Here is a 21195-nt window from a genome sequence, read left to right as displayed (position 1 = left end):
CGAAATAGTGTTGTGGGATCTATTATGTCCACCTGAGAGAGCATACGGGGCCTTGGTTTAACATCTCATCTGAAAGACAGCACCTCCGACAGTGCAGTACTCCCTCGGTACTGCGCTGGAGTGTCAGCCTAGAGTTTTGTGCTCAAGTCCCTGGAGTGGGACCTGAACCCACAACCTTCTGATTTGGCTGCCAGATGGCCGGGCTTTCGCAAGTGAACCGTTGTCTTCATTCAAAAGTGTTTAGAAAGGCAGGAAAATCGCCTGTTTTTATTCTGACTTCACGCCAGTGATGCAAGGATCTACGCTGTGCACTTGTAAACAAAAGGATTTGCCAAACGCTATAAAATCACCTTCAAAGCACTTGTTTGTGACCAATTAAAGTTCTCGTGAACCTGACCAAGCACGTCGTTTAAAGATGCACCATTGCCATCTTTTGGGAGCGTTGAGGGTCGCTGAGTCCCTGGAACAGCCTGTTCTGTATACCCTGGTTCTCGGGCATGCTAACTACCCCAGACAAAGCCTGGGCTAGTGGTACAACGGCTGTGATGCTGTGGCTTTCTCAAAGAATGCGGAGCTGTGTGAAGTGTCTGTTTCCTGCCCCTCAATTTCGTATGTTTGTTATGCCATATAATGTTAAAGCTCGTTTTAAAATGTCACTTTTTACTGCAGCACTATTCAGTCACTGTGCCATTGCACAATTTTTGTTTAGAAACCTGCAGCGAAGGAATAATTTAAAAGCTGTCAAATACTTTTTTTTAAAAGTTTTGTCACTGGAGCAGAGTAGATTTAATAGATTTTTAAAAGTATGATGGGTTTTGGTTGGGTGAATAGGGAAAGACTACTTCCTTCGTTGCGGAGTCATTAATGACGGATCATCAATTTAAAATTCTCATTAAGACTGAGAGAGGAGAAGTGGAGAGAAATGTGTTGGAGCGTGGGAAGCTTCAGCACACAGACTGCTTGAAGCAGAGATCGTTGCATCTTTTATGGGGAAAGGGGATTAAATATTTGAAGGGGAGGAAGGTAGTGAGGACGAAACAGGCCTGTACAATTAATTTGGATTGCTCGAGCAAAGAGCCAGGACAGAGGTGATGGGCCGAATGGATTGAGGATTGGTTAACGGGCAGAAAACAGAGAGTAGGAATAAACGGGTCATTTTCGGGTTGGCAGGCTGTAATTAGTGGGGTACCGCAAGGATCAGTGCTTGGGCCTCAGCTATTCACAATCTACATCAATGATTTGGATGAGGGGACCAAATGTAATATATCCAAGTTTGCTGATGGTACAAAGCTGGGTGGGAATGTAAGTTGTGAGGAGGATGCAAAGAGGCTTCAAGGGGATATAGACAGGCTAAGTGAGTGGGCAAGAACATGGCAAATGGAATATAATGTGGGGAAATGTGAAGTTATCCACTTTGGTAGGAAAAATAGAAAAGCAGAGTATTTTTTAAATGGTGAGAGATTGGGAAATGTTGGTGTTCAGAGGGACCTGGGTGTCCTTGTACACGAATCACTGAAAGTTAACATGCAGGTACAGCAAGCAATTAGGAAAGCAAATGGTATGTTGGCCTTTATTACAAGAGGATTTGAGTATAAGAGTAAAGATGTCTTACTGCAATTATATAGGGCCCTGGTGAGACCACACCTGGAGTATTGTGGACAGTTTTGGTCTCCTTACCTAAGGAAGGATATACTTGCCATAGAGGGAGTGCAACGAAGGTTCACCAGACTGGTTCCTGGGATGGGGGATTGTCCTATGAGGAGAGATTGAGTAGACTAGGCCTATATTCTCTAGAGTTTAGAAGAATGAGAGGTGATCTCATTGAAAGATACAAAATTCTTACAGGGCTTGACAGGGTAGATGCAGGGAGGATGTTTCCCCCTGGCTGGAGAGTCTAGAACCAGGGGTCACAGTCTCAGAATAAGGGGTCGACCATTTAGGACTGAGATGAGGAGAAATGTCTTCACTCAGAGGGTGGTGAATCTTTGGAATTCTCTGCCCCAGAGGGCTGTGGAGGCTCAGTCGTTGAGTATATTCAAGACAGAGATTGATAGATTTTTCGATATTAAGGGAATCAAGGGATATGGGGATAGTGCAGGAAAGGGGAGATGAGGTAGAAGATCAGCCAGGATCTTATTGAATGGCGGAGCAGGCTCGAGGGGCCGAATTGCCGACTCCTGCTCCTATTTCTTATGCTGTAAACGTTCAAAATTACATAGGATACACGGCACAGAAACAGGCCATTCGGCCCAACCAGTCCATGCCGGCGTTTATGCTCCACTCGAGCCTCCTCCCGTCTTTCCTCATCTAACTCTATCAGCATAACCCTCGATTCCCTTCTCCCTCATATGCTTGTCCAGCTTCCCCTTAAATGCATCGATACTATTCACCTCAACCACTCCCTGTGGCAGCGAGTTCCACATTCTCACCACTCTCTGGGTAAAGCAGTTTCTTCTGAATTCCCTATTGGATTTCTTGATGACTATCTTATATTGATGGCCTCTAGTTTTGCTCTTCCCCACAAGTGGAAACATTCTCTCTCTATCCACTCTATCAAAACCTTTCATAATTTTAAAGACCTCTATTAGGCCACCCCTCAGCCTTTTTTCACGAGAAAAGAGCCCCAGCCTGTTCATCCTTTCCTGATATGTATACCCTCACATTTCTGGTATCATCCTTGTAAATCCTCTCTGCACCCTCTCCAGTGCCTCTATATCCTTTTTATAATATGGCGACCAGAACTGTACGCAGTACTCCAAGTGTGGTCTAACCAAGGTTCGATACAGGTTTAGCATAACTTCCCTACTTTTCAATTCTATCCCTCTAGAAATAAACCCTAGTGCTTGGTTTGCTTTTTATGGCCTTGCTAACCTGTGTCGCAACTTTTAGTGATTTGTGTATTTGTACTCCGAGATCCCTTTGTTCCTCTACCCCACCTAGACTCGCACCCTCCAAGTGATCAGTGACCTCCCTATTCTTCCTACCAAAATGTAATACCTCACATTTATCTGTGTTGAACTTCATTTGCCAATTATTTGCCCATTCTGCAAGTTTATTAATGTCCTCCTGTAACTTGTTGCAGTCCTCCTTAGTTTGACTATTCCCACCAATTTGGTGTCACCTGCAAATTTAGAAATTGTGTTTTTGATTCCAAAGTCTAAATCGTTAATGTAAATTGTGAACAGCAGTGGTCCCAGCACTGATCCTTGTGGAACACCAGACCCACCTTCTGCCACTGTGAATAGCTACCCTTTACTCCCACTCTCTGCTTTCTGTCCTGAAGCCAACCAGCTATCCATTCTGACGTGATAGCAAAATACTGCGGATGCTGGAAATCCGAAATAACAACAGAAAACGCTGGAAAAACTCAGCAGGCCAGGCAGCATTCGTGGAGAGAGAAACAGAGTCAATGTTTCGTCAGAACTGGAAAAAAGCAGGAAATGGAAAGCAGATTTAGGGGCTGGGAAAAGGGGGAGGGGAGGAAAGAACAGAAGGGAAGGTCAGTGATAGGATAGAAAGCAGGAGAGATTGAGAGACATTGAGAGAGATTAAGAGATATTCAAGGCGAGAGGAGATGGTAATGGGACAGGTTAAGAAACAAAGGATGGCTCGAGATGCGGTGTGAATTGCGCCCCCGGGGTCGGGGGCCTACTTGCGGCCAGGGCGGCGCTAGTTACAGGGGAGGTGGCGGGCAGCCATTTTTGTTGCTGGCCACCGGCCCCTGTGAAGCCCCCCCTCCCCCCCGGGGCGGGGTGCCGGCTGCTCTCCGTGTGCCCGGCACTCCCAATCCCTGGTGGCCCAGCTGGGCGCCGGGACGCACTGCACCAGGCGCCTCCCCTTTAGGAAGGGCAGGAAGGCCTGTAGCACCGCGGCACGACGTACCACAGCGTGTGGCGCTGCAGCAAGTAGCGCAGCGATTTTGGCTCGCAGCACCCCAAGAGGGACAGAGGGCGCTTCCAGTAGCGCCCCGCCTCCCTCTCGGGACGCTACTTGGGAAAATCGGCTGCGGGGCTCTAACTTTTTTGGGGCGCTACCCAATTTTTACCCCTGCATGCATTGTTATACAGACAGTTTAACTCATTTTTAATAGGATTTCTTCTCACTTTATGTTTAACCATCTTTTTAGACTCCTGTTCTATAACTCTATTTGCTCCCTTGCCGTCAATGTCCTCCCTTACTTTATTCTTTCCTATGCTCACTTTTCCTGGAATGTTTATAGTTAGGCTGCTTACGTTTCTTGTAGATCCCTCCCCCCTTACTAGTTTAAAGCCTTTGCCACCCTTCTATTTACCCTTTCCGCAAGGACACGGGTCCCATCCCGGGTCAGGTGGAGCATGTCCCATTGGTATAGCTCCTTCCTATCCCAGAACTGGTGCCAGTGTCCCATGAAAAGGAACCCCTCTTTCCCACACCGGCCCACCACTCCCTGTGGTAGCGAGTTCCACATTCTCACCACTCTGAGTAAAGAAGTTTCTCCTGAATTTCTTATTGGATTTATTAGTGACTATCTTATATTGATGGCCCCTAGTTTTGAAATGTCTAACAGGCCTTCTATTTCATCTCCTTTTTCTCCCACTCTCATCCAGAAGGTTGGAACGCATTACCCGTAGAGTTAATCTGCTCATTTTTATCGCTGTATATATTGTTTCTGGTAAACTCCTCAGTACTTTCCATGTGCCTACGGTGTCTATGTTACATGCATTTGGTGAAACTAGCATGCAGATTGAAGTGATAGGGATTTTTCTTTAATGTTCAAGAGAAAAAGAGATTTGAATAAATCTACTTCCTACAGTTGCCTTTAGCTTTTGCTAGTTTAAGTTGTAGAATCACTGCGTTCTACTGCCATACTGCAACTCATAATTCCCAGTTCCCTGGTCGATCTCTATATCCTCGTACATTTTAATCAACATCACTAAAAAGCAGATTATCCGGTCCTTATCACATTGCTGTTTGTGGGAGCTTGCTGTGCGCAATTTGGCTGCCGTGTTTCCTACATTACAACAGTGACTACACGTCAAAAAGTACTCCATTGGCTGTAAAACGCTTTGGGGCATCCGGTGGCCGTGAACGGCACGATATAAATGCAAATCTTTCTATTTTCTTTGCAAAGTTGTCCAATTTCCTTTTAAATGATCTTCCAATGCCTATCTCCCTATCCACTTCTGGTAAAGCATTCCATGTACTAATAACCGTGTGAAAAATATTCTTCTATGTTTTCCTCTTCATTCTTCTCCTGATAACGCTCTGTAAACATCCTAAACTCTGCTGCCCATATCTTAACCCGCACCGAGTCCCGTTCGCCCATCACCCCTGTGCTCGCTGACCTAATTTAGCTCCCGGTCCGGCAACGCCTCAAATTTAAAATTCTCATCCTCGTGTTCAAATCCCTCTATGGCCTCGCCCCCTCCCTATCTCTGTAACCTTCTCCAGTCCTACAACCCTCCGAGATCTCTGCGCTCCTCCAATTCTGGCCTCTTGTACATCCCCGATTCATCACTCTACCATTGGCGGCTGTGCCTTCAGTTGCCTAGGCCCTAAGCTCTGGAATTCCCTCCCTAAACCTCTCCACCTCTCTCCTCCTTTAAGACCCACCTAATAACCTACTTCTTAAATTGAGCTTTTAGTCACCCCTCCTATGACCACCTTTGACTGACTTCAGTTTTTTGTCTGATAACACTCCTGTGAAGCGCCTTGGGACCTTTTCCTCCGTTAAAGGTGTTATATAAACTTGAAACTTATAAAATTCTAACAGGACTAGACAGACTAGATGCAGGAAGGACGTTCCCGATGGCGGGGGAGTCCAGAACCAGGGGTTCTGGATAAGGATAAGGGGTAAGCCATTTAGGACTGAGATGAGGAGGAATTTCTTCACCCAGAGAGTGGTGAACCTGTGGAATTCTCTACCACAGAAGGCAGTTGAGGCCAATTCATTAAATATATTCAAGAAAGAGTTGGATATATTTCTTAAGGCTAAAGGGATCAAGGGATATGGGGAGAAGGCAGGGACAGGGTACTGAGTTTGGATGATCAGCCATGATCTCATTGAATGGCGGAGCAGGCTCGAGGGGCCGAATGGCCTACTCCTGCTCCTATCTTCTATGTTTCTATAAATGCAAGTTGTTGTTGTTGAATCTATGCCCCATAGTTGTACAAGAACCAGGGTACAGAGGAGGTTTGCCAGGATGATACCAGGGATGAGGGGCTTTAGTTATGTGGAGAGATTAGAGAAGCTGGGATTGTTCTTCTTAGAGCAGAAATGGTTCCTGGGAGATTTATTAGAGATGTTCAAAATTGTGAAGGGTTTTGATGGAGAATTCCTCTGACAAGTGGGTCAGTAGCCAGAGATTATAGATTTAAAATAATTGGCAAATGAACTGAAAGGGAAATGAGGAGAAATGTCTTCACACAGAGGGATGTTATGATCAGGAACACATTGCCTGAAAGGGTGGTTGAATCAGATTCCATAGGAACTCTCAAAAGGCAGTTGGTCATGTACTTGAAGAGGACTAATGCCGGGTTTTGGGGGAAAGGCTGAGGCGTGGGACGGATGAAATTGGATAACTCTTTCACAGAGCCGGCACAGGCATGACGAGCCGAATGGCCGCCTTCTGTGCTGTAAGATTCAATGTTTCACTGAATAAATAAAGTTTAAAATCCCTCCGGAGTGAGAATGGGCCCTGACGAGATCAGTCGAGTGGGCGAAGCTGAGCAAGAATTGGGGGTAGAAATACACTTTTCACACGAGTAGTCAATTGAGCTTCCTACTCATCAAGCCTGGTAAACCATCCAAAGTCGGTGTAGTCCGAGTCTCTCAGTCACAGGACCCATTCAGGGCAGTGTAACTGGTGCTCAACAATCGTGAGACTAAGTGTAGGACAGCAAAGTGGCAACTTAGACCGATACCGTTATAGACGTCAGATATCGCATGGTAGGGGCTTGGCCCCCAACTCCCATAGCCATCCAAACTCTGGAATCATTTCCAAGTCAAAAGGAAGAGAATTCCAATTTCGAGGATAAGACACGTTGTTAGTGCTGCAGTCTTTAAAAATCACTGGAGCATGGATCTTTGTGACTTTATATGAGTACGAATAAACTTTTGTCCCCAGAACTACAACAACAACTTGTATTTATACAGCGCCTTTAGCGCAGTAAACACCCCGAGGCGATTCACAGGAGCGATTATCAAACAAAATTTGACACCGAGACACATGAGATATTAGGGCAGGTGACCAAAAGCTTGGTGAAAGGTAGGTTTCAAGGAGCATCTTAAAGGAGGAGGAGAGAGGCGGAAGAAAAGGTTGTGAATCAAAGATGTAAAAGAAAAGGAAAGAGCTTGTATTTATATAGCGCCTTTCACGGCCTCAATCCCAAAGCGTATTGTAGCCAATGAATTACTTTTGAGGTATAGTCACTGTTGTAATATCATGAACAGGTACAGAAAATAATCAAAAAGGCTAATGGGATGCTGGCCTTTATATCGAGAGGACTAGAGTACAAGGGGGTAGAAGTTACGCTGCAGCTGTACAAAGCCCTGGTTAGACCACACCTGGAGCACTGGGAGCAGTTCTGGGCACCACACCTTAGGAAGGATATACTGGCCTTGGAGGGAGTGCAGCGTAGGTTTACCAGAATCATACCCGGACTCCAAGGGTTAAATTACGAGGAGAGATTACACAAACTAGGGTTGTATTCCCTAGAATTTAGAAGGTTACAGGGCGATCTGATCGAAGTTTTCAAGGTATTAAGGGGAACTGATAGGGTCGATATAGAGAAACTATTTCCGCTGGTTGGCGAGTCTAGGACTAGGGGGGCAGAGTCTAAAAATTAGAGCCAGACCTTTCAGGAGTGAAATTAGGAAACACTTCTACACACAAAGGGTGGCAGAAGTTTGGAACTCTCTTCCGCAAACGGAAATTGATTCTAGATCAATAGTTAATTTTAAATCAGAGATTGATAGATTTTTGTAAACCAAAGGTATTGAGGGATATGGGTCAAAGGCGGGGTATATGGAGTTAGGTCGCAGATCAGCCATGGTCTCATTGAATGGTGGAACAGGCTCAAAGGGCTGAATGGCCTACTATGTTCCTATGTAGGAATTTGTGTACAGCAAGGTCCCGCAAACAGCAATGAAAAAATGACCAGAAAATGTTTTTTAATTATGTTTGAGGGATGAACTCACCTGCTCTTCCTCTTTTACATCCACCTGAGATGGGCAGACTGGGCCTCGGTTTAACATCTCACCCGTAAGACAGCACCTCCGACAGTGCTGCACTCCCTCAGCACTGCCCCTCCGACAGTGCGGCGCTCCCTCAGTACTGCCCCTCCGACAGTATGGCGCTCCCTCAGTACTGCCCCTCCGACAGTGCGGCGCTCCCTCAGTACTGCCCCTCCGACAGTGTTGCACTCCCTCAGTACTGCCTCTCCGACAGTGCTGCGCTCCCTCAGTGCTGCACTCCCTCAGTACTGCCTCTCCGACAGTGCGGCACTCCCTCAGTACTGCCCCTCCGACAGTGCAGCGCTCCCTCATTACTGCCCCTCCCTCAGTGCTGCACTCCCTCAGTACTGCCCCTCCGACAGTGCGGCGTTCCCTCAGTACTGCCCCTCCGACAGTGCGGCACTCCCTCAGTACTGCCCCTCCGACAGTGCTGCACTCCCTCAGTACTGACTCTCCGACAGTGCTGCGCTCCCTCAGTGCTGTACTCCCTCAGTACTGCCTCTCTGACAGTGCGGCGCTCCCTCATTACTGCCCCTCCGACAGTGCAGCGCTCCCTCAGTAATGCCCCTCCGACAGTGCAGCGCTCCCTCAGTACTGCCCCTCCGACGGTGCGGCGCTCCCTCAGTACTGCCCCTCCGACAGTGCGGCGCTGCCTCAGTACTGCCCCTCCGACAGTGCAGCGCTCCCTCAGTACTGCCCCTCCGACAGTGCGGAGCTCCCTCAGTACTGCCCCTCCGACAGTGCAGTGCTCCCTCAGTAATGCCCCTCCGACAGTGCAGCGCTCCCTCAGTACTGCCCCTCCGACGGTGCGGCGCTCCCTCAGTACTGCCCCTCCGACAGTGCGGCGCTCCCTCACTACTGCCCCTCCGACAGTGCGGCGCTCCCTCAGTACTGCCCCTCCGACAGTGCTGCACTCCCTCAGTACTGCCTCTCCGACAGTGCGGCGCTCCCTCAGTACTGCCCCTCCGACAGTATGGCGCTCCCTCAGTACTGCCCCTCCGACAGTATGGCGCTCCCTCAGTACTGCCCCTCCGACAGTGCGGCGCTCCCTCAGTACTGCCCCTCCGACAGTGTTGCACTCCCTCAGTACTGCCTCTCCGACAGTGCTGCGCTCCCTCAGTGCTGCACTCCCTCAGTACTGCCTCTCCGACAGTGCGGCACTCCCTCAGTACTGCCCCTCCGACAGTGCAGCGCTCCCTCATTACTGCCCCTCCCTCAGTGCTGCATTCCCTCAGTACTGCCCCTCCGACAGTGCGGCGTTCCCTCAGTACTGCCCCTCCGACAGTGCGGCACTCCCTCAGTACTGCCCCTCCGACAGTGCTGCACTCCCTCAGTACTGACTCTCCGACAGTGCTGCGCTCCCTCAGTGCTGTACTCCCTCAGTACTGCCTCTCTGACAGTGCGGCGCTCCCTCATTACTGCCCCTCCGACAGTGCAGTGCTCCCTCAGTAATGCCCCTCCGACAGTGCAGCGCTCCCTCAGTACTGCCCCTCCGACAGTGCAGCGCTCCCTCAGTACTGCCCCTCCGACAGTGCGGAGCTCCCTCAGTACTGCCCCTCCGACAGTGCAGTGCTCCCTCAGTAATGCCCCTCCGACAGTGCAGCGCTCCCTCAGTACTGCCCCTCCGATGGTGCGGCGCTCCCTCAGTACTGCCCCTCCGACAGTGCGGCGCTCCCTCACTACTGCCCCTCCGACAGTGCGGCGCTCCCTCAGTACTGCCCCTCCGACAGTGCTGCACTCCCTCAGTACTGCCTCTCCGACAGTGCTGCGCTCCCTCAGTGCTGCACTCCCTCAGTACTGCCTCTCCGACAGTGCGGCACTCCCTCAGTACTGCCCCTCCGACAGTGCAGCGCTCCCTCATTACTGCCCCTCCCTCAGTGCTGCACTCCCTCAGTACTGCCCCTCCGACAGTGCGGCGTTCCCTCAGTACTGCCCCTCCGACAGTGCGGCACTCCCTCAGTACTGCCTCTCCGACAGTGCTGCGCTCCCTCAGTGCTGTACTACCTCAGTACTGCCTCTCCGACAGTGCGGCGCTCCCTCATTACTGCCCCTCCGACAGTGCAGTGCTCCCTCAGTAATGCCCCTCCGACAGTGCAGCGCTCCCTCACTACTGCCCCTCCGACAGTGCGGCGCTCCCTCAGTACTGCCCCTCCGACAGTGCGGCGCTCCCTCAGTACTGCCCCTCCGACAGTGCGGCGCTCCCTCAGTACTGCCCCTCCGACAGTGCAGCGCTCCCTCAGTACTGCCCCTCCGACAGTGCAGCGCTCCCTCAGTACTGCCCTTCCGGCGGTGCAGCTCTCCCTCAGTACTGCCCCTCCGACAGTGCAGCACTCCCTCAGTACTGCCCCTTCAACAGTGCAGCGCTCCCTCAGTACTGCCCCTCCGACAGTGCAGCGCTCCCTCAGTACTGCCTCTCCGACAGTGCGGCACTCCCTCAGTACTGCCCCTCCGACAGTGCGGCGCTCCCTCAGTACTGCCCCTCCGACAGTGCGGCGCTCCTTCAGTACTGCCCCTCCGACAGTGCAGCGCTCCCTCAGTACTGCCCCTCCGACAGTGCGGTGCTCCTTCAGTACTGCCCCTCCGACAGTGCGGCGCTCCCTCAGTACTGCCCCTCCGACAGTGCAGCGCTCCCTCAGTACTGCCCCTCCGACAGTGCGGCGCTCCCTCAGTACTGCCCCTCCGACAGTGCGGCGCTCCCTCAGTACTGCCCCTCCGACAGTGCAGCGCTCCCTCAGTACTGCCCCTCCGACAGTGCGGCGCTCCCTCAGTACTGCACTGAAGAGTCTCTGGAGTGGGACTTGAACCCACAACCTTCTGACTCAGAGGTGAAAGTGCTACCCACTGAGCCACGGCTGACACCTACCGCTCAATTTCCCAGAAAAGCCTGTTAACAGTCAACCTCCTCCATTCTCTGGTTCACAACAACCCGCTGCCAGTAAGCATGAGACACTCGCTGGTGGAGTGTACGTAACAGACTTTATTGATATCCGGTGTAGGTGATCGATCTATTCTGTACACAGTGAATGGTTTTCGGTTCCTGGTTCTATCTTTCGAGCCCTCCGAAGAACTGTTGAAAACCATGCTCCTCTATACACCTTATTTTGCCCACATCAAAGGTAAATGTCACAGATAAAACCTCATGGCCTATCTGAATCCCTTGACGACCGTCTATTTGTGTGAACAATTGTTGTTTAATCCAAAGCTGCTTCTCTCAAACAAGACTTCCTGATGCAACTATTCTCGAATCCTTTGAAGAACAGGCTTTATTAACCATTATCTTTCCACACTATAGTAAATGGATTCCTCGACCTATTTTATTACAATACAATAACAATACAATACAAATCGCTTTATTGGCATGATAAGGTACATCTTATGTTGCCAAAGCATCAAAATACATTTATGGTTGAACACATAAACGCGGTTCCATTCATACAGTGTATAAACAGGTATATCCCTGAGTTTATAAATATACATTCGCCTTGTTTATATATACTCTTGTCTTAGTTTACTGGTTGTCCCTCTGTTCATGGCAAGCTGTAACATAGTGTGCCGCCAGTGTTACACAGCTTCTCTCCTCCCCCAGTAGGAATGGGAGTTTTTGGTTGTCAGTCAGATTTCTGAATTCAGGGCATATTTGTGAGAATTTTTGGTAGAAATTCTCTCTGATGCCCTGATATTTTCCACAGGCTGTGAGGAAGTGCATCTCTGTCTCAACTACTCCCTGACTGCAGTGAGAGCATATCCTGTCTTCTCTTGGCAGCCTGGTCTGCCTGTGTCTGCCTTTTTCGATCGCTAGGCTATGTTCGCTAAGTCTGTACCTTGTCAAGGTTCTTCTCAGTTTGTTATCCTTTACCATGGTCAGGTAATCAGCTATGTTGTATTGTCTGTTTAGGGCCAAGTAGCAATTGAGTTTGCTTTGGGTTTTTGTTGTTTCTGCCCAATATGACAGATATTTTTCCTTTTGCTTAGCGACGATTGTGTTGGGTCGAATTCTTTGTGTTACCCTGTCACTGTCCTGGGACTGGTTATTGTTAGTATTGTTATTAGTTACTTCACTGAGTCCCAGGACTAGTTGACTGAGGGTATTCTTCTTTATGGTCAGCTCTTGGCATTTCAGGGCGTGGTAGTGATAGCATTGGGGGTTGCTCATTTGTAGGTGATTCCAAAATCTGGTGGCTCTTTTTTGGATAGTGATTATTAATGGGTATTGGCCTAGTTCCGCCCTGCATGCGTTGTTTACTGTTTTCCTTTGAGTCCGGAGGATACTTTTACAGAATTCCGCATGTAGGATCTCAATTGGGTGTTTGTCCCATTTTGCAAAATCTTGTTGTGTTAGTGGTCCCCAGACCTCACTGCCATAGAGTGCAATTGGTTCAATTACTGATTTGAAAATTTTGAGCCAAATGCTAATTGGGATTTCTATTTGGATTGATTTTTTGATGGCATAGAAAGCCCTTCTTGCTTTCTCTTTCAGTTCATTCACAGCCAGTTTGAAGTTTCCCGTAGAACTGATTTTTAAGCCCAAGTATGTGTAGTGAGTGGTTTGTTCAATTTTGGTTGTTCCTACTGTGAAATTTATTGTGGGTCCATGTTGTTTGGATCTTTGCTGGAACACAAGGACTTTGGTTTTTTGGGGATTTATTGTCAGGGCCCAAGTCTGGCAGTACGACTCCAGCAGGTCCAGGTTCTGCTGTAGACCCTCCTTAGTTGGTGACAGCAGAACCAGGTCGTCGGCATAGAGGAGGAATTTAACCTTGGATTCATATAGGGTGAGGCCGGGTGCTGTAGATTGTTCAAGTAGTTTTGCCAATCCATTAATGTAAATATTAAAGAGTGTCGGTGAGATTGGCGAGCCCTGCGTCACCCCCCGCCCCTGTGGGAAGTATTTTGTTTGTTTGTCTCCAATTTTAACTGCACATTTATTGTTTGTATACATTGATTTAATTACATCACATGTTTTCCCTCCTACCCCGCTTTCGATAGGTTTCAGGAATAAACCGTCATGCCAGATGGAGTCGAAAGCCTTCTGGAAATCTACAAAGCATGCGTAGATTACACTGGGCACCAAAGTTATACTCTAAATCACCCATGGTTGACGTCATTACTGCCACTTATTTCCTTGCACGAGCACTTCTCGTGTGTAACCCTCGGGTGCTAAAAGCAGGAGACAATCCATGCTTTCCTCAAGACAATTCAAAGCCATCCTGTTTATCTTCGGAAGCCTGTTGTCCCAAGATTCAAGCAAGTTCAGCTATTAACCCTTAACTCTCCAGGATGTCCAGCAGAGCCCAATGATGGTTAGGTTGTCTATGACCTGTTGGCATTGTTGAGCAGTATCGAGCAGTGGGTAATGAGGATGATTGCAGTGGACCCATCAGTTGCAGCTGTGCCCAATGACTGTACCTACTCTGCCAGGAACATGCAGTAGTTCGAATAACAAGTTTCTAAATTTACAATAGTATAGCACCGAGGTTCTCAGCTTCTCTACCCCGCCCCCATCCCTTTTCCTTCCCCATATCCTGCCCTCTGACGCTAACCTAGTGCCTAACACACTGAACATATTGGCCTAGAAATTCAGTTAGGGGCGCCCAGCTGGCTAGCGCCCAAAAGTTAGCGCTGGGCGCGGAGCCATTAGCGACCGTCAGATATTCGGCTTCTGCGCCCCAATCCGGAACCGGGCGCTATTCCAGGGTGTGCCCGCCTCCGCTTGGGGCGCTGAAACTGAATTTCAGCGCTCTTGGCGCCGCTGTGCCAGCCGCTGCGGAGCGGCAGGCTGCGGTACTGCAGGCCTCCTCCTTCTCTTAAGGGGGAGCTGCCTGCAACGGGGAGATCGCCGCTGGAGAGTGCCGGCAAATGAGCCCGGCACCTCGGAGAAGTGCCGGGTTCGCGGAAAGCAGCCGGCAATGCCGCGGCGGGGGGGGCGGTGGAGGAGGCCGGGGAAGGAGGTGCGGGCAGGCGGCTGCCGAAAAAGCGGCCGGCCGCACCTCCACCTTAAAGCGCCCCACTAAGGCTAGAGTAGGGCCCCGTTTTCTGGTCGCTGTTTGCGGCCGTTGCGGAAGAGGCGGCCGCAACTAAATATGGGGATCGGGGCGGAACCGGGGCACTGCGCACACCGATGACGTCATCGGTGCCGGCGCAGCGCTAACGGCTACCGCTGCCAATACCGCTGCGCTGAATATCAGCGCAAACTCCTTTTTGGCGCAGAAGCCCTCTTTAGGCGGTAACTGGCCGCAAAGCTGGCAGCGCCTTAATGAATTTCTAAGCCATTGACTCATATTGGAACTCTGATGAGGTTTTGTTCTGACCTGGGTTTCTGTCTCGATGCTTTCCCTTATTGCCTGTCCTGTTGAGTTGTGGATAACCTTCCTGTTGTTTGGTGGTATTGTGTTTTGCTGGGTAATGTGCCTGTCCCATGAACGAAATCCAACCTGTTTTAATTCTTGTTTGGTTCCCCGATAGAATTGCTGTGACCAGGAGGATGATGTACCAGCGCGGGGAAGTGCTGAATAAGCCTGCAGGATTTTGGGGAATGATCAAAAGTGTGACATCATCATCTTCCAACAGTGAAAATATCCTTTTACAATGAGTATATGGGATGCCACGTTCTGTGACTTGAAATGGGGGGGCAAGCCTTGTTATTGTACACACAATGGATGTCAAAGCTATCTGATATACCCTGAATTACATCGAATGTGCAGCACAGAAACAGGCCATTCGGCCCGACTGGTCCGTGCCGGTGTTTCTGCTCCACACCAGCCTCCTCCCACCCCTCTTCATCTCACCCTGTCAGCACATCCTTCTATTCCCTTCTCCCTCATGTGTTTATCCAGCTTCCCCTTAAATGTATCTCTGCTATTCACCTCAACCACTCCCTGTGGCAGCGAGTTCCACATTCTCACCACTCTCTGGGTAAAGAAGTTTCTCCTGAATTCCCGATTGGATTTATTAGTGACTATCTTATATTCGTGAACCTCTAGTTTTGGATTCCCCCACAAGTGGAAACATCTTCTCTACCTCTACCCTATCAAACTCCTTCAGAATTTTAAACACCTCTATCAGGTCACCTCTCCGCCTTCTCTTTTCTAGAGAAAAGAGCCCCAGAGTATTCAAACTTTTCTGATAGTTATAACCTCGCAGTTCTGGTATCGTCCTTGTGAATCTTTTTTTGCGCTTTCTCTAATGCCTCTGTATCCTTTTTACACTGTGGAGAGCAGAGCTGAACACAGTAACTCTTTAAGTACATTAAATGTGCACACACATCATTTCTTGTAAATACTTTTTCAGAATTGCAGACATTTCCTTCTGTCACTTGTTCAAACTGCACATGGCTCTTTCACCCCCACCAGTTAAAGACAGGGCTCACGAGTGCCACGCTGGGTTCAGTTCATTTGGAGCTTTCTTTAACATTTCTCTTCAGACCTCTCACTTATTCAGCAGGAAGTGGATGCGCTGGAGGAACTGAGCCGACAGTTGTTTCTCGAAACGGTTGATCTTCACGCGACTAAGGTACTGATTCAATCGACCCATTGTCCACCCTTTGTAGCGTATCGCACAGTACAGACACGTCTTCAGTCATTGTGCGTCTGCAAGAATTTGTTCTGCTGAAATAGATAGGAAGTAATTTTTTTTGATATATTAAAAATCTTGCGCACCCCCTTTTCTATAAAACCTGACTTCTTCTATTCATAGAATGACAGAAGGAGGCTCTTCAGCCCATCGTGCCTGTGGCAGCTCTTTGAAATAGCTCTCCAATTAGTCACACTTCCCCTTGCCCTGCACGTTTCCTTTTCAAGTATTTATCCAATTCCCTTTTAAAAGTTACTGTTGAATCTGCTACCACCGCCCTTTCAGGTTCGCTTTAATCACAACTTCTGGTCATGTTTTTATGTCAACGTTTTCACTATAAATAAATTCCTGTGTGCACATTTATAATGGAAACTCTCCAAAAACTTGAGGTCATCCAAAACTCGGCCCGTGTCATAACTCGCACCAAGTCCCGTTCACCCATCACCCCTGTGCTCGCTAACCTACATTGGCTCCCGGTTAAGCAATGTCTCAATTTTAAAATTCTCTTCCTTATTTTCAAATCCTTCCATGGCCTCGCCCCTCCCTATCTCTGTAATCTCCTCCAGCCCTACAACCCTCCGAGATATCTGCGTTCCTCCAATTCTGGCCTGTTGTGCATCCCTGATTTTAATCGCTCCACCGTTGGTGGCTGTGCCTTCAGTTGCCTGGGCCCTAAGCTCTATCTCTCTCTCCTTCTTTAAGACGCTCCTTAAAACCGACCTCTTTGTCATCTGCCCTAATATCTCCTTATGTGGCTCGGTGTCAAATTTTGTTTTATAATGCTCCTGTGAAGCGCCCTGGGGCGTTTTACTACGTTAAATACAAGTTGTTATTTAAACTTGCCAAGCTGTAGTTATACCTTCTTGCCAGTGATGGTGCTGCAGCCTCAGTTTTGTCGTCTCTACTGAAGATAAACTGCTATCCTCCAACGCACTCTACTTCTCTCTATGTTTAGCCATTTAACCATAAGTAATATAAAATCAAAGTATTATATAGAAGTAAGGACAGAATGCGTGACTTTAATATGGGGACTGAATTATGTCTGTGTGCCCCGATTGAATTATTCCCCACCCTGCAACCCTCCATCATCTGAAGACTGGTCTTGACTCCGTGTGTGCAGCACCATGGGTGATTGACTAATATATTAAGAACGGAATATCTGTGTATGCAGATAATACTTTTTATTGCAGGTGCAAAACAATGCTGGGCACTTCTGAGCTGCAAAAAGAAATAATGAACTTGCATTTCTATAGCGCCTTTCATGACCTCGGGACATCCCAAAGTGCTTTACAGGCAATGAAGTACTTTTTTTTTAAAGTATAGTCACTGTTGTAATGTAGGGTTCACAGCAACCAATTTGCACACAGCAAGACCCACAAACAGCAAAGTGATAATAACCAGATAATCTGCTTTTAGTGATGTGCAGCGCTCCCTCAGTACTGCCCCTCCGACAATGCGGCGCTCCCTCAGCACTGCCCCTCCGACAATGCGGTGCTCCCTCAGTACCGCCCCTCCGACAGTGCGGCGCTCCCTCAGTACCGTCCCTCCGACAGTGCGGCGCTCCCTCAGTACCGTCCCTCCGACAGTGCGGCGCTCCCTCAGTACCGCCCCTCCGACAGTGCAGCGCTCCCTCAGTACTGCCCCTCTGACAGTGCGGCGCTCCCTCAGTACCGCCCCTCCGACAGTGCGGCGCTCCCTCAGTACCGCCCCTCCGACAGTGCGGCGCTCCCTCAGTACCGCCCCTCCGACACTGCGGCGCTCCCTCAGTACCGCCCCTCCGACACTGCGGCGCTCCCTCAGTACCGCCCCTCCGACAGTGCGGCGCTCCCTCAGTACCACCCCTCCGACAGTGCGGCGCTCCCTCAGTACCGCCCCTCCGACAGTGCGGCGCTCCCTCAGTACCGCCCCTCCGACAGTGCAGTGCTCCCTCAGTACTGCACTGGACTGTCGGCCTAGATTGTTGGGCTTACGTCTGCAGCCTTAAACTGGCAGTTGCATTCGAGCTTGGAAAGTTTCCTCACCAAAACACCAAATGAATTCTGAATAACCTGAGTCTTTGTTTACCAGTCCAACTCTGTGGCGTTAAAAGGACACGGCTCCAATAGTATATTCTGCATTGCATGTTATAACATTATATGGTCTTTCTCTGAAACAGATTACCGTCTGGCTCGTGCGAGCATTGTCACGGGAGATCTGCTAGTGCTGTAAATAAAATCTGATCCTTGTAAAGTTTTAATACAAGAAAACAAAAATATTTGAAGCAAGCCTTGGGAGCCTGTTCACTGCAACCCAAATTCTCTTATTTATTGTACTTCCTACTGTTACCTGAAGAGTTGGCTGATGTGCTTAGGAAAGAAGACTTGTCATGAGTATAGTCAATTGCTGGTTTGAGTGTGGTGGGGAAGCAGCTTTTTTATTTAAGTAACATCAACACGTTTTTCCCTGTATCTTCTATCTTTGGGAAATAAAGGCATGATGGAAATCAGTTTAGGAAGTGACAGTGTCATGGTAAAAACAAATCAGGATAATTCCCTCAAGAAAATGCACGCTGTAGGAGATAAATCATTTCTTGAATCAAATCATAGAATCACTCCAGTACAGGAGCATTTCTGTTTGTAGGCTGCATGCCTGCACATCATGGGGGCTACATACAACGTTCTAAATATGCTTTCATTAATTTACAGATATCTCAAGTTACTGGTGCTGACAGATCTTGGGATTCTCTTGTGAGATAGAATGATACAGCACAGAAGGAGGCCATTCGGCCCATCGTGCCTGTGCCAGCTCTTTGAACGAGCTCTCCAATTAGTCCCACTCCCCCCCTGCTCTTTCCCCACAGCCCTGCACATTTTCTCCCCTTCAAGTATGTATCCCATTCCTTTTTGAAAGTTACTATTGAATCTGCTTCCACCGCCCTTTCAGGTAGCGCATTCCAGCAACTCGCTGCTTAAAAAATTTAAACATTTCTCCTCATCTCCCCATCTGGTTCTTTAGACATTGAATTTAAATCTGTGTCCTCTGGTTACCGACCCTTCTGCCACTGGAAACAGTTTCTTCTTAGTTACTCTGATCAAAACCCTACATAATTTTGAACGCTTCTATTAAATCTCCCCTTAACCTTCTCTGCTCTAAGAAGAACAACCCCAGCTTCCCCAGTCTCTCCACGTAACTGAAGTCCCTCATCCCTGGTACCATTCTAGTAAATCTCCTCTGCACCCTCTCCAAGGCCTTGACATCCTTCCTAAAGTGCGGGGCCCAGAATTGGACACAGTACTCCAGTTGAGGCCTAACCGGTGATTTATAAAGGTTTCGCATAACCTCCTTGGGAAGTGTTCCAAAGCAAGGTCTTGTTTATCATATCTCAATATTGTTTTCTTGCCTTTGGCCCAGTGTAATCTGAGGAAATTGAATAGCTTTGAGGCAGTCAAGCACAACAAATAGATCATAAACACCACAGTTGCATGTGAATGGAAAATAACTGGATTGAGAATTCCAAATCTTCCCGGAAGGTTTAATGGCATTGACCTCTGCCCTTGCTCACCACAACTGAAACATCCTGGGGTTGCAGAAACCTGGTGCTAAAAGCATGTGTCCCTTTTATCTTTTACAGGAAAGAATTGAATACTCAAAAACATTTCAAGGAAAATATTTTAATTTCTTGGGGTATTTTTTCTCTATCTACTGTGTCTGGAAAATCTTTATGGTGAGTATATGCTGCATGGCACTGCTGCACGCTTAAAGGGGCGGACTGATGTTGATGGAAGTACTTTCAGCATTAAGCAGCCATTTCTAGACCACAGGCCCCAGCCCCACAAAACCAAGGCAACTCACTTCTGTTTGTTTTCATCATTCTTACCCAGCAATTTGTCCTGTTCGAATTTTGTCGCCCGATGAGTAAACTGCTGAATTTCCAGCCCAGATATTTTCAGAACTGAATGCTTCAGTTATTTATGTTGAGTAGTTAGTAACCTTGCCCTTCCCTCCCTCTCTCCTGCACTCAACACCATCGCTGGCTGAGAATACAGGTAGACCAGTACCACTCCGACCTACGAGCCCAGTGGGGCTGTTGTGTTACATAAGAACAAGAGGAGGCCATTCACCTCAAGCCAGTTAGATCACGGCTGATCTGTATCTTGACTCCATCTACCCACCTGGGTTCCATATCCCTTAATACCCTTACCCAACAAAAATCTATCGATCTCAGTTCTGAAATTTTCAATTGACCCCCAGCCTCAACAGCTTTCTGGGGGGGAGAGTTCCAGATTTCCACTACCCTTTGTGTGAAGAAGTGTTTCCTGACATCACCCCTGAACGGCCTGGCTCTAATTTTAAGGTTCTGCCCCCTTGTTCTGGACTCCCCCCCCACCAGAGGAAATAGTTTCTCTCTCTCTACCCTGTCAACTCCTTTAATCATCTTAAACACCTCGATTAGATCACACCTTAATCCTCTATACTCGAGGATTAAGCCTAGTCTGTGTCCTCGTAATTTAACCCTTTTAGCCCCGGTACCATTCTGGTGCATTACGAGCAGCCTGATTATTTTTTTCCTTCTCTTTTGCAAGAATCACCTGCCTCCTTTCAGGTCACCAGAGTAATGGAGATTGATAACTCACCAAATGGAGAATCGTAGGCAAAACCCTGGCTACGATCTTCCGGCTCCCATTGCAGATTTACTGTTTGTGTGGAATGTGGATTGGGGATCCGCTCACTTTTATGACCCTCGATTCTCCCCTAGATGTGATGATTGATATACAATATATATGTCCAACCGTATATGGCTGTGTATTTCATCATCATAAAATGATACAGCACAGAAGGAGGCCATTCGGCCCGTCCTGTCTGTACCGGCTCTTTGAAAGAGCTCTCCTGTCAGACCCACTCCCCTGCCCTTTCCCCATAGCCTTGCAATATGAAAATGATGGAAATACGTCATCCAACACTGCACAAGGGGCACCCCTGGCATCCAGCGTTTGGTGTAGTGGCAAGGGGAAGCAGTTTAAAATTTGACGCCCATGAGGCCTGTGCAGTCCACCATAGAGTGATCAGTTGCACACGTTTAGAGACATTTCTTAAAAAGGTTAGTTTTTCTTTTCAAACCTTTAACTGACTGGGGTCTGTGGCCACGCTACACAGTGACGGGTCTTACTCCCAGGCAGTCTCCATCCCTTCCCTCCGAGCAGACCCCCCTCGACAGAGACCAGAAGCCGTCAAAATAGCCCACAGCCAGAAGTTCAGCCAGGGTCTAGGGATCCCTCTGTGTGGTGAATGGATGTCCCACCACAGCATACCTGCTCTCCAATGGTGCAATAGCAGAATATCCAGCCCCCTGTGTCCTACCACTTCATTCGAACATACAAAACTGACGGGCAGGAGAACACCAGCTGGTCCATCAAACCCGCCCCCACGCTCAT

At 48.6% G+C, this 21195-nt stretch overlaps 1 protein-coding gene across 2 annotated transcripts in view; it reads left to right on the top strand.

The window, feature by feature from the left end:
* gphra (golgi pH regulator A) overlaps nucleotides 1-21195 on the top strand; it is a 91850-nt gene that overhangs the window by 58823 nt on the left and 11832 nt on the right. Inside the window, exons 8-10 of one of the 2 annotated variants that reach the window (XM_085998384.1) lie at nucleotides 14678-14787; nucleotides 15645-15724; nucleotides 19395-19487. In XM_085998384.1, the coding sequence (XP_085854510.1) occupies nucleotides 14678-14787; nucleotides 15645-15724; nucleotides 19395-19487 (283 nt within the window). Of the gene's footprint in view, nucleotides 1-14677; nucleotides 14789-15636; nucleotides 15725-19394; nucleotides 19488-21195 lie in introns of both variants that reach the window. The other variant, XM_085998383.1, reaches the window with a different exon arrangement.

The sequence above is a fragment of the Somniosus microcephalus genome, chromosome 10 (assembly GCF_052327205.1).
Source record: "Somniosus microcephalus isolate GS21.2 chromosome 10, FLI_Smic_1.0, whole genome shotgun sequence".
Lineage (NCBI taxonomy): Eukaryota > Metazoa > Chordata > Chondrichthyes > Squaliformes > Somniosidae > Somniosus > Somniosus microcephalus.
This window is presented reverse-complemented; position numbering and strand designations above follow the sequence as displayed.